This window comes from Xiphophorus hellerii, chromosome 8 (genome assembly GCF_003331165.1).
Source record: "Xiphophorus hellerii strain 12219 chromosome 8, Xiphophorus_hellerii-4.1, whole genome shotgun sequence".
Lineage (NCBI taxonomy): Eukaryota > Metazoa > Chordata > Actinopteri > Cyprinodontiformes > Poeciliidae > Xiphophorus > Xiphophorus hellerii.
The window spans coordinates 1,042,020-1,055,437 of NC_045679.1; the positions used below are offsets into that span (position 1 = coordinate 1,042,020).

General features: G+C 40.7%; 2 protein-coding genes across 2 annotated transcripts; one reads left to right on the forward strand and one right to left on the reverse strand.

Moving 5' to 3' along the window:
• Positions 1–2,523: 2,523 nt before the first annotated feature.
• LOC116725075 (lysozyme C) lies at positions 2,524–6,245 on the reverse strand. The gene is made up of 5 exons (XM_032570968.1): positions 6,117–6,245; positions 5,116–5,275; positions 4,128–4,286; positions 2,837–2,915; positions 2,524–2,751 (listed from the first exon to the last, which is right to left on the reverse strand). Exons 2-5 carry the CDS (start codon positions 5,243–5,245, stop codon positions 2,670–2,672), a joined length of 450 nt encoding a protein of 149 aa, XP_032426859.1. The 5' UTR covers positions 5,246–5,275; positions 6,117–6,245; the 3' UTR covers positions 2,524–2,669.
• A 2,054-nt stretch (positions 6,246–8,299) lies between these two features.
• On the forward strand, positions 8,300–10,360 carry LOC116723785 (lysozyme C-like). Its single transcript, XM_032568888.1, has 4 exons — positions 8,300–8,747; positions 9,303–9,461; positions 9,539–9,617; positions 9,695–10,360. Exons 1-4 carry the CDS (start codon positions 8,612–8,614, stop codon positions 9,759–9,761), a joined length of 441 nt encoding a protein of 146 aa, XP_032424779.1. The 5' UTR covers positions 8,300–8,611; the 3' UTR covers positions 9,762–10,360.
• The last annotated feature ends 3,058 nt before the right edge of the window (positions 10,361–13,418 follow it).

A 13,418-nucleotide genomic window follows, 5' to 3' on the forward strand; every position in this document is an offset into this window, starting at 1 on the left:
TGACGTTTTGCCTGAAGCTGGTGGTTTTGGTTGCTTCTGGTTGATGTTGGACCACATTTCTGGGTCCTGACCCACATTTTGGGAACCCTGTGAGTCTCTTCACTCAGTTTTACTCAGAAACTGAATCTGTCTTTGTGCCACCAGAGTAAACAGACTGATGAGAGCGCATACATCTATGTAAACATGGAGACCAGCGTTGATATCTCACACTGTCACTGATCTGACAATCTCAATATATATGGAGCCCCAACAGGGCCAAAAAGGTGAAAAAGTCACGTGTCTTTCAATCTACTTTAATTCAACTCCAGCCCATTGTCTAGAAAGTCCGGTTCGGTTGGTGAGGTGTGAATGCTAAGCTAACTCTGGTCTGTCTACAAACTTCAGTCTGGGTTGGTTGAAGTGAACAGAACAGAGACCGCTCCAAAAGCAGGAAGTGGACTACAGCGCAAGGCATTCTGGGTAAATACAACCAAAGCTAACGTGCTAGCCTAGCAGCAGAAATGGCTCCTGGTCTTCAGCCAAAGACTAAAGAGAAAAATCTGGCGCCTCCATTTTGTTTCCATCTGGTGAAGAAGGAAGTTGCTCTCAGTGTCTTCAGAGGTTTTTGTGTCGTTTCCTTCAGTGGTTCTTGGTGCAGCGCCCCCACAGGCCAGGAGGGGAACAGGTTGGTTTGGGTCAGAACCACAGCAGCTGGAGGTGGAGCAGCTGCTGTGATGATGAAGTTCTGGTCCAAATTCAACCAAATCAACTAAAATTACAAAACAAAACCTCAGGATTTAAGAAAAACACAGAAGAACGTGATGCATTTTAATTTTGTAGCTTTACTAAAACAACTGAGGATCACGAGGCTACAAAATTAAAATCTAGTTAAGTGCTTCCAACAGGGAGGTCCCTGACCTCCTGACCCGGTCCTCCAGAACCGGGCTGATGAACTGTTTCCCATCCAGATGTCGAACTCTGGTTCTGATAACATCGGGCTGCCGGCGCTCATTAGCATCAACTAATGACTTTCTGCTGCCAGTTTCTAACCGACTCCCACCTTCCAGCTTCCAGCCCTGGCCGTGACCCGCATCCCAAACAGAACCAATAACTGAACCAGAACCAGTACAATCAGAACCAGTAACGTCATGTGAGTTTCCATAATCACAGAGAACTGGAGAACCTGGTTGATGTAATTTAGCATCTGGAGCCTAAAGGGCCACATAAGGATCTATGGCGGGCCACATTTGGTCCTGGAGCCTTGAGTTGGACTCATGTGATCTAAAAGCTGTTGAGCAGTGTGATCTGGTTCCTGATCTGGTTTCACTTCCTGTTTCCTCCATCCAGTTTGGTTCCTCTTCTGGCCATCTGTTGCCAAACTCCCCAGTTTCACACATCTGGAGATTTTACATCTTTCACTTCCTCATTTAAAAAAAACTGAATTTCCTCCAAACTCCTACCAGGTTGGACCAGATTAGCCTGTTAGCTCCATGCTAACATGCTAGTGTTAGCATAGCAGTCCTGGTGGTTTCTGTCAGTTTCTTAGTGATTCTAGTTTATTTTGTGTCTCTAGTTTCTTAGATCTAGTTCTTTTTAGTGTTAGATTTATTTTCTGGTCTCCTGTGTGTTCTCTCTCGCCCGCTGTGCCACTTTCTCTCCCTCACACCTGCGACCCGTTAGCCAATCAGCAGGTCCTGGTTCCACATTCACTCTCCCTGTACTTGAACACATCTGCTGCTTCCTCCTGTTATTTTTCCGGTTTCTTCCCTGCTGGATTTTCCTTGGATTTATGGTTTTTGTTCTGCTCTGGCTCCTGGTGTTTTTTTGTAAGTTTTTCATCATTTTTTAAATTAAATACAAAATCTACTTGCCACCTCTGCCTTTCTGCATTTGGGTTCACCATCAAACACGTTTATTTTTATGTAACGGTTATAAAAATTAGAGAATAATTTATGAAGCGATCTCCATTTTTAGCAAAGATTTCTGGATAAATGCATAAATCAACATGTGCTTTCAGCAGACGGTATTTTTTATACATTCTGCATCACACTAATAGCATTCGTCTGTAAGTAACCAGAGCATTTTAACTGTGGCTTTTAAACACACAGTCATTCATATTATTGCATAATATTTTCTCCGTTGATCTAATTTAAGATCTCATCTTTATTTCATGTCGTTTTGGAAATAGAAAAAAACACAAACTCTGGTTTGCAAGCATTTAGCATCCCTTAACAGCTTTGAGGTTTTTACAGGATAATTACTTTAAAACATTAAATCCAGCCACTGTACAGTTCGACGCTGATGATGAAAGTACATATATAACAAAAATATCACCAAAAGGAGGAACAAACCAGCAGATCTGCTGTTTTTATTAAACACAAACTGTTTCTGAGGAACAAAATTCAAAAGCTGAACTAAAAGAAAACCGACAAATAAAGAAATGCTGGTGAGTTGAAGCTAAACAGGAACAAAATGAACTCTGAATGCAAAGCTGAAATACAGACATCTGGGCCTCAGATCATTAAAAAATACACAAGCAAGTCATCAGGTTAAAAATCAACGTTTTAATTTGAACAGTGAATATAGAGAGCAGAACTTTTCCACATCTTCTGATTGTATCATTTCATTCTGAACAGATTTAATCAGCTTCCATGAAGTTTTGATTTTGATCAGAGTTTCTTCTTCCTGGTTTAAAGAAATGAGGAATCCAGGCCGCATCCGTCCAAATATTTACTCACGTCCTGGTTTTTGCAGTGCGTCCTCCAGCCCACCCTGCAGCCACACAGAGGAAAACGTCATCAGCATACAGAGCGATCTAAACGCAGCAGATCAGCCCAGGCTGGTCACATGATCTCACCAGGCGGCGATGCCCTGGGGATCCCTGACCACGCGCTTCGCACAGCTGATGGCCACGCCCACATCGTCACTCAGCAGCTCTGGGACAGAAAACACAGAAGTTTAAAAACGCTTCGTTTACTCCGATACAGAAAGAAAACATTAAAAATCTTAACAGAGAATCTAAGAACTTTTTATTTAATAACAAAACTTACTTTAGTAAATAAATTTCATCTTAAATTCAGTCAGATATAATTAGTTTTGATTTATTTTGGTTAAACTGGATCTCAGCTAACAGAACAAAGAGAAATCGATTTAAATGGATTAAATATGATGAATAATTCTGTATTCAGATCAATGGAAAATGATTTCATGGCCTTTAACACCAGACGCCTTTAAAAAGTCTTCAACCACTTGGATGTTTTAGCCTCTGCATTGCTTTTACAAATTAATTATGAGTTTTTAAAAAAATGGCTTTTTGACAAAAAAATAGTGAAAACTGATTCCTACAAAATGACAAATAAATGAAAATATTTAACTAAATGGTGATTGGATAAATATTGAAATCTCTGACCTCATTCAACAAAGGTGCAGCCAGTTGGTGCTAGTTTATTTTTACATTAGCGCTAATGCTAACTTTATTAACATTTAGCGCACTTAGCTTCCCCGAAATTAATTTTTCTGAATAAATTATCAAGAGCTAATTTAGTTAGCTGTTTAGTAAACTTTCAGTTGAATAAAGTTTAACATCTGTAAGAATTTAAGATTTATTCCAGTAGTTTGTATTCATGCTCTTATTTTGAAGTGTGTTTTCGCAGTGGTTACGTTTCCTGTCCTCACAGTCTCTCTTTTTTTCCCCAGTAACTTTATTTAAAACCAGAAACAGGAACAAAACAAAACACAGACAGTAGAGAACAAAATAGAAGCATAAATAGAATATCAAGGACTTTATGGAACATAGAAATGATGTTGACATTAAATTGGTGTTTGTCGTTTTTCAAGAGCAGACAGAATATCAACTGAAGTTAGCGCTTTGGTTAGCTTCCCATAAATACTGTGTAAATATAGCACTTTAGCGTTAGCTTCTGCTAAATACCATGTTGGTATAGCATGTTAGCAGAGCTAGTGTTTCATGATTAGCGCTTCAGGGTTAGCTAACTCCTAACTATTCAGTTAGAGGCTACATATAAGCTAAGCTAAGCTACACATTAGCCTGGTCTAGCTCATATGGATAAATGTGCGGCCATGTTTCAGTATTTTCCACATATTTTGCTTCATTGTGTTGATTTAAAAGCTGGAGGTTCTTGACCTACGTTCACACATGATGTGACATCCGTTGGCGGTTCTGATCCGGGTGTCGTTGCACCACCAGCGGCTGTTGATCTGGAAGATGCCGTAGTCGGTGGATTTGTCCCGGTTGTGGTTGACTGCCATAGTGTTGTAGCTCGACTCAGAGTAAGTCAGACACATCCCTGAAGACAAAACCAGTTTCATGTTTAAACGGCCAGCAGAGGGTCAGCAGGCAGTAACCGAAGCATCCGACAGTCAGAGATCCCAGCCTGTCATCCTCTGGCATCATGCTAATGTTGTCCACAAAGCCTCTTTATGGGAAGCAGCCATTTGTAAAGTAAACAGCAATAATTTGGATTGTTTAGTCATTAAAGGGTCAATGTCACATTTCCTCTGTTATTCATTCGTTTATAAATTCCACAGTTTCAATTATACTAAGGAAATATTTATCTGTGAGCTAAATATTTAGTTTAAGGTTAAATATTTATCTCTATCCACTGGGCTAAATATTTAGTGTAAATACTTAGCTTGCAAACTAAATATTTTAGCCTTAAACTAAATATTTAGATTAAAGCTAAATATTTAGTTTAACTAAATATTCGAGCTAAATATTTTTGATCAGATCTAAATAAACTAAATAGTTGGTGAGCTAAGTATTTAGCCTGAATGTAAATGTTTAGCTAAATGTTTATAATACTTCTAATTGTGCCAATAACTGTGGCAGCAGTAATTTAATTTACTGCCATTATTTCTTATTTTCTCCTCTATAGATCATAAACCTCCATATAATTATAGGCAAATATTAGATTTTTAAAAATGTTTCAGTCTGATTAGTTTATTTTAAAGTATTTCATTATAAAACCTGGAGGACGTCACAAATGATCCGGTTTCCTGAACCGGTTTGAAACCAGAAAACCGTTTTGTTTGTCAAAATGTGAATTTTGTTGATAATACCGACAACAGGAAATAGTAATAATCTGTTTCCGGCCTCGCTGGACCGGACCGACTTACAGTTGGCCAGGCTGATGCCCCAGTACCCGTCCATCCCGTAGCTCTTCATGGTTCGGGCCCACTGGCACCGCTCAAACACTCTGCCGTCCACCAGAACCGCCGCCAGCAGCAGAACCACCAGAACCTTCATCGCCTCGTCTGGGCTCAACTCGACTGGTTGCTGCAGAAACAGAAGGAAACTCTGCGGTTGCCGCGACTGAACTGCGGGCAACTTTCAATATGACCAACAAGAAGCAACAGCAAATCAGACAATTTCCTTAAAGTCCGGTTTGGTTACGAAGAACTTCTGCTTTGTGTTTAAGGTTCTGGTTTCACAGCGGATTACTTCCTGTAAGAGGAAACCACCGTCATAGAACAGAAAATAATAGAATAGAATAGAATAGACGCAGCTCTCCCTCCATAATGATTCTTTCTCTTCCTTGATTTTCTATAAAAATCACTAAAATGAAGCTTGAAAAGTCACAATTTAAAATATTTCTGAGATTTTTTTAACTTTTCAAACTAAAAAATGTCTATATTTTTTCCTAAAATAATTCTGAGATTTTTCACCTAAAAATGTTTATTTTTTTCCTAAAACATTTCTGACTTTTCAAACTCAGAAATTTCCATGATTTTGTATAAGATTTCAGAGATTAATCTAGTAAATTTTAGTAAATGTGTTTTCTAGTAAGTTTTCTCAGAAATGTCCTAATATTTTTGTAAAAAATTAGTTTTTCTTTTTTCAGTTCACTTCTTTTTCTAGCAGAAGCTGCAGTGGCCCTGCCAGGCTGCCGCAGCTGAACCAGTTAAACCAGTCTGGCAGAAACTGGGATTTTGTTCAAAACACTTTGAGACCAAAAACACTTTCAAACATTTATGTATTTAAAGTTGTTTAAAGCAAACCTCAGTGAAAATCTCCCAGGTTCACCTGAGAGTTTTGTTTCCACCTTCAAAAAGTTTATTTAAATATAATTTTTACATTTAAAATTAGTATTTTAAAGTGAGATCCATCTGTAATTTACCTGTGGAGGAAATCTAAAGAAGGTCGGAGGTCCAGCTGCAGCCACCAGCTTCACTCAGCGGAACTAAAACCTCTCATTAAAAACTAAAAACGTCCCGGAGGGAGGAGATGACGTCACACAGGAGAAGCCACGCCCACCGGAAGGGAAACGGAAACAGCTGACAGACGTTTCTGCCAGCAGAGCAGCAGCTCTGATATTGATGTTATCTGGAGCAAACAGCTGCTGCTGGTTTTCAGCTGGTTTCTGTCGTGATGTGAGAAAATCATTTCTGTCACTTTAATGAAACTTATGATTTGTTAGAAAGAAAAGATCCACAAACCAACCGAGGAACCAGGAGCCTGAGACTCCGGAGTTACTCTGGGTCGGGTCGTCACCCATCCATCCATCATCCATCCATCCAACCATCCATCCATCCATCCATCCATCCATCCATCCATCCATCCATCCATCCATCCATCCATCCAACCATCCATCCATCCATCCATCCATCCATCCATCCATCCATCCATCCATCCATCCAACCATCCATCCATCCATCCAACCATCCATCCAACCATCCATCCATCCATCCATCCAACCATCCATCCATCCATCCATCCATCCATCCAACCATCCATCCATCCATCCATCTATCCATCCAACCATCCATCCATCCATCCATCCATCCATCCATCATCCATCCATCCATCCATCCATCCATCCATCCAACCATCCATCCAACCATCCATCCATCTATTTTCTAACACCTTTGACCCAGTGGGGTCAGGAGGTGCTGGTGCCTCTCCAGCGAACGTCCAGGTGAGAGGCGGGGTCACCTGGACGGGTCTCAGGTCGATCTTTAGAGTCTCAGGTTCCAAACTGTCCTTGTTTCCTGCTGATGAACAGGAACGCTCGGTTCCCTCCGTCCAGCACCATCTCCACCGATGACGGTGCATCTGGAATCAAACCGCCCTCTCCCGGTCGCCTCGGCGACGTTCTACACTGGAGACACACTGGGTGTGAGGTCAAAGGTCAGAAAACAACAAGCAGCAGCTGCCACAGGAAGCTCCACTGCACTGATCAGAGCAGCAAACTTCACATTGATGGAGTTTTTCCCAACAAGTTCGGCTGATCGTCTCCTAAAGAGTCTGAGAGAAAATTTCTGCTCCATTAGGGACAAATTAACGGATAAATCAGGATTACATTCGATTTTAGTCATTAAAAAAGTTCCTGAAGGCACCAAAGTTAACAGTGATGGAGCTTCAGTCTGAGATAGATAGATAGATAGATAGATAGATAGATAGATAGATAGATAGATAGATAGATAGATAGATAGATAGATAGATAGATAGATAGATAGATAGATAGATAGATAGATAGATAGAGATGGATAGATAGATAGAGATAGAGATAGATAGATAGATAGATAGATAGATACATAGATAGATAGATAGATAGAGATATAGATAGATAGATACATAGATAGATAGATAGATAGATAGATAGATAGAGATATAGATAGATAGATAGATACATAGATAGATAGATAGATAGATAGATAGATAGATAGATAGATAGATAGATAGATAGATAGATAGATAGATAGATACCGTAGATAGATAGATAGATAGATAGATAGATAGATAGATAGATAGATGCTAACACCAAGGCGCTAACTTCAATATGTCTACATTGAGCACCATTTTAATTTGCATTTTCTAAATGTTGTTACATTTTCTCGTTTTAATTAAAGTTATTAGAAGAAAAAAAACATGCGGACAGGAAACAGAACTGCTGCCTAAACAATCTACATCCTCTTCAAAATAAGAGCATGAAATTAAACATCTAAATACCTGGAGGAGGTTTAGTTCATAACCATAAACTTTATTTAACTGAATGTTTATAAAACAACCAGGTAAATTAGCGCTTTAGCATTTATCTGGTCAAACTGAGTCAGAGGAAGCTAAGTGCGCTAAACATTTTCAAAGTTAGCTAAAGCGCTAAAATGACCTTAACCTGAACATAAACGGATGCAACATGTTGCTCCCTGTTTATGCAACAATCTGAATCAGCCTTCAGTTTCATCTTTTTAACATTTTAAAACTTGATATGTTAAATATTTGGAGCTTCTGTGACCAGTAAAATAAAACCAGTGGAAACTGGAAGAATCGGCTTTGATCCTGACATAATTAACACTAATTACTGAACCAACATTTGATCAAAACTTCACCAAATGTTAACATTTGTTCTGGGTTCTGTGGTCATTTTCTTGCACAATGTTGCAGTTTGTTGGACTTTGCTGCATATTGATTTATTTCCACACTGAAAACATACAAAGTTCAAATTCAGGAGTTCAGAGTGAAAACGGCGATAAAATCAGAACATCGTGTTTCTTTGCTCCTTCATTGTTGGATTTGGACGACTTTCAATCAGATTAGGAAGCAGCTAAGCAGCCACAGATCTTCAAGGTGAGCACATCGACTGGAAACCAGCAGAGAAACCATTCGGACCAGAAGATGAAGATGACGAAGACCCTGGTGCTGCTGCTGCTGGTGGCTGTGGCCAACGCTAAAGTCTTTGAGCGCTGTGCGTGGGCGCGCACCTTGAAGGCCAATGGCATGGATGGTTACCATGGCATCAGCCTGGCCGACTGTAAGTACTGAACCATCAACCTTTAGCTTCGGTGTTGGGTTGAAAACCTTTGTTTTCCTTCATCTTCAGTCCTTTTATGAATTTTTTCCTGGTTTTCAGAGACGTCAACATCAGCAACCATCTCTGATTGGTTCCACTTGGAAAATGTTTCATTCTTAATGTGAGTTAAGGTTTAAGAACGATGTAGATGTTGGGTTGGTTTATATCTCTGCTGCAGTCTGCTCAGTTCAGGCGCCCAAAGCCCCAACGAGTCACCAAGAACTGGACCTACAGACCTTAAAGTGAGAAGGTCCAGGATGTTTCTGGATGGAGTTTCCATGTTCTTCTTTTGCATTTCTTGGTTTTCTGGTTTCCTGTAGACGTCCAGGTCGTGTTCAGCTCATTGTCAGTGGTAGATGGTTGTTTTTCATGAGTGTTTCCACTCTAATCATCGTCCCTTGCTCAACGATCGTTGGCGATAGACTCCAGTTCCTTCGTAACCCTGAAGGGAGATGATTTTTCTATCCAGTGTTTACCCAACAGATGCTCCATCTGGTCTTTCCTGATTGTCTGTAGGGGTTTGCCTGACCCAACACGAGTCAAACTTCAACACCAACGTCAAATACCGCAACACAGACGGCTCCACCGACTACGGCATCTTCCAGATCAACAGCCGCTGGTGGTGCAGAGATGGCGGAGTCTCAACATCCAATGGATGCGGCATCAACTGCAGCCGTAAGCGTTGAATCCTCGTGTTTACTCTGGGAGTTCTCCTGGAAAGCAGAAGCTCCAGTTTTTGAATCTTCCCACAGAACTCCTGACAGACGATGTGAGGAAAGCGATCACCTGCGCCAAACGCGTCGTCAGGGATCCCAATGGCGTCGGAGCATGGTGGGTCCTGTGATGCAGTGATGGTGCGACTGCTTTACTTTGATTGGACCGTCGTTGGTAAGTGTTTTTGGTTTCAGGGTGGCCTGGCGTCGTCACTGTCAGAACCGAGACCTGAGCAGCTACCTGAGGGGCTGCAGACTCTAACCTGGACCTGAAGACCCGATGAACCTTCATCCAGAAACATCGTGTCTGTAGCTTTTAGAGATCCGGTTAAATAAAACTAAGTACACCCCTGATCCAGAGATACTCAGCCTCTTCCTTTCCTCTGCTGGTCTGATGCTGCATTCACTGACCGCTCGGTGACTCTAAAGACCTTCTGTCAAATTCAACACATCCTGACTCGTCAGACAGAAATTGTGATTTTTTCTGTTGCGTTATTTTCTATTCAATATTAGAAAATCGACCTGAAGACATTTCTTATCTTCTCCAGCTCAGCTTTTCTTCAAGGCTGATTTATCAAGATTCACAGGAACGATGCAGTAAAAGCCTCAAAATCAGAGGAAATTTCACCTTTATTATTTCCAGATCCATGTCTGGTTTTATGACGATGAAACTCTGATGTTTGTTATTAAACATGAATTTAAATAAATGAATTTAATTTAATAAATTGGAGTTTTCATGATGTTGGATTGGTGATCTCTCCTTAAAGTAAAGTTGGTCGAACCAGTCAGGAAATGATAAAGGAAATGAAATTAAAATGAATTTTTAAAAATGAATGGGTTAATAAATCTATCATCCATCCATCCTGTTATCAGAACTGATCATTGATCGTTATAAGTCCCTGCTGACACTTGATATTGATCCAGTTTTGGTGATTGATCTGGTTCGGCTGCATTGCGGCTCTTTGCTTCATCTGCAGAATAAAACCTGCTGATTTATCGCTGCTTTTGTCCAGTCAGAAACTTTAGGAGTCATTTTACCGCATTAATCAGAACCTCGTTGGGTTTCTGTCTGGTTTTATTCCTGCTTCCAGCAGCAGCTGCCCGTCTCTCCGTCTCATCTCCAACCTGCAGCAACCTGCAGCTGCACCGCACGACGCCATTAATCAACCGGCCGAGTGGAGGCAGCCGGATCAATTCATCTGCAGACCGAGGGGATGGATCCGTGCGGGCCATGAGCGGGCCGGAGCCGGAGGAGGTTCTGGAAACAGTGATGGAGGAGCTGAGGGCCGGTTCGATGCAGAGCAATACTTTACCTTTAACTGATCCAACAACGACTCTTTTTACAGTTTTACTGAATTATCAACTAACAGCAGGAGCCGCCGAGGTTTGGTAGTAACTAGTTACATTTACTGGAGTAACTTTGTTGGAAAATGTACTTTTAGGAGTATTTTAAATATGCTGTACTTGTTTTGTTGAACTTTTAGCTTATATTAAAATGTCTGATGTTTAGGCTAATGCAAAGAACAAGGAAGCTATTTATAAACTGTGGTGAACACACTGCTGCTAATGTGCTGATAGCACAGCAAAGCGTTAGCTTGCTGCTTTAGCGTTGCTAAACGTTTAGCACACTTTGCTGCCTCTAAACACATTTTAAACAAACTAACTTACTAACTTACTTTGCTGTTTTTGGATAAATTTCAACATCTGTGTTGAAGTTTTGGTTTTTGAGATGTGTATGCTTTTATTTTGAAGTTTGTTTCATTTCCTCTTATCATGTTTTCTCGTTTTTGTTCCAATAACTTAAAGCATGAAACATACAGTAACAAAATAAAACCTGGGCAGTAGAGAACAAAGTATGAACAGAAATACAACATCCGCGGGTTTCTGCATAAAAAAGCAGCCATGTTTAAAAAAGCAGCCATGTTTAAAAAATGCAGCCATGTTTGTTTGCCAGTTTTAATTTGTTTTGATAGAAAAAGTTTGTCATATCCATCCAGAATATTCCTGTACTCCTCACATTGTCCACCCGCAGTGTGGCTCAGGAAATTACATTTATTCTGTACCCAGAATGCATCACTGTAGCGCTAGCTTCCAGCACTTAGCACCACACTGGAATAGCCCCTTAGCGTTAGCATTAGCAGAACAAACGTTAATGATTCTTGTCGCTCAGCTCAGATGTAGCTTTCCAGTAAAACTACGTCATGCTGTTATCTTGGTCCAGGTCCAGCAGAACCTGTAGATCTGGTTCTGGTCAGAACTTTGGACCAGAACTTTCTTCTGTTTGGTAACAGATAAATCACGGCGCCATGTTCCTCTACAGAGGATAATGATGGTAGTTTATCTTCATCAGTCTGGAAATGTTTTGCCTCCGTTCGGGCTGCGTGCTGATTGGCTGCTGAATCAAACAGAACCAAATCATTCACTGAAGCTTCGAAGCTGCGGCGCTGGGGAAGCATTTCGGCGGTGCACACCTGTTTTCCCAGGTGTTTCCGGTTTAATCAGAGCTCTGAGAGGCAGCAGACGGTTTGATGGGCTCTTTGCACCTCAGCTTCCGCGTTCGGGGAAAAGCGGCTCATTTTTGTCCGGGCTATTAAAGATGTCATTTTACAGTCGGTGTTTGCAGCGCTTGCCAAAGCTAACAATTAACGATGTACATCGTATTTGTAAGGCGGGATCTAAAGCCCCATCAAGCAAACTGGAAAAAGGTTTTAAGATGTACGTATCGTCATACATTCATGGATATGAAGGTGAGTCTTACTTTAAAGTTCTTTAAACTTCGTGGCTAACATTAGCTTTAGCTTATGCTAATAGGCAATATTCTCGGACATTTTACTAATACAATTGTACTATTTAAATATCTAAACATTCTTATTTTTTCTAACGGACAATGTTCTTACGTTATTTTGTATTCATTTTTAAGTTTATTGCTTTAATGTGTGTTTTTTGTCGTTAGTGTCAAACAGAGACCAAGTAACGGGGAGATTACGGTTCGGGCTTTTTGCTTCAGAAGCACGAGAAGCCCCATAATTTTTGTTTATTGTATTTTTGAGTTCAGACATATTTAATTAAGAAACCAGAGGTGGGGCGAGTAACACAAATTTTAAAAAGAAAAAGGTTTGTTGCGGTGTGGATGCTTACCTCGAGTAAAATCGGATGTCATCATCAGACCCTGCCAACCTTTGTAATCCGAAGGTAGAATGGATTTTCAGTTCTTCGATCTGGCTTGTTAGGGCTTTTATTTCTTCTTTTAATTTATGGTTTCCATTTATTACCATGTCCAGGCCAGCTGGTTCTGGGACAGAGCAATAATCGTGATCTGCATACGTGCATTCCACAGGCGGCTCACTCTTTCCCATACACTGGCTCTTCCAGGCTGAACACAGAAGTTGTTCCATTGAAATAGCACAGGGAGGCTCCTTTTTTTTTTACCATTCTTCTCCCGCCAGGAGTTTTAGGCTGATGAAACTGATCCGGAGGGAAGTGAAGGCTGCAAACTTTGCTATGCGATGTTAGCTTGATTGACAAGCCATCATTGTTGTAAGTCAGGATCGCTTGGAAATCCATGAAAACTTAACCGACTGTTATATTTAGAAGACACTGTGCACCGTGGAACACAACAGTGTTCATGGTATTGCTTCAATTGCCTTTGAAATACGAGTTTATCTTTCCTTGCGGTCATGGTCACTCATAAGGAAAAAAATGAGCCGTATTTGCGCATGCGGATGTGACGTCAGAGCGGCAGGTGCAAAGAGCCCATTGATGCGGCTCTGATTGAGGTCCGTTCACCTCCAGCCCGAACCGAACAGAACCGAGTCGCTCCGGTTGGTTCCGGTTGGTTCCAGTTGGTCCGCAGCGAGAGGAGATTTAAAAAAAACACGAAATATGGAGAAAATATCCATGTTTTCAGATTCTTCTTTAT

Excerpts from the sequence above, each read along its gene's own strand:
- LOC116725075 (XM_032570968.1), bottom strand. The coding sequence starts at position 5,245 with ATGAAGGTTCTGGTGGTTCTGCTGCTGGCGGCGGTTCTGGTGGACGGC. Across the intron at positions 4,287-5,115 it reads GGGCATCAGCCTGGCCAACT|GGATGTGTCTGACTTACTCT; the intron begins GTAAGTCGGTCC and ends TTTTGTCTTCAG. Across the intron at positions 2,916-4,127 it reads ATGTCACATCATGTGTGAAC|AGCTGCTGAGTGACGATGTG; the intron begins GTAGGTCAAGAA and ends TTTCTGTCCCAG.
- LOC116723785 (XM_032568888.1), top strand. The coding sequence starts at position 8,612 with ATGAAGATGACGAAGACCCTGGTGCTGCTGCTGCTGGTGGCTGTGGCC. Across the intron at positions 9,462-9,538 it reads ATGCGGCATCAACTGCAGCC|AACTCCTGACAGACGATGTG; the intron begins GTAAGCGTTGAA and ends ATCTTCCCACAG. Across the intron at positions 9,618-9,694 it reads CCCAATGGCGTCGGAGCATG|GGTGGCCTGGCGTCGTCACT; the intron begins GTGGGTCCTGTG and ends TTTTGGTTTCAG.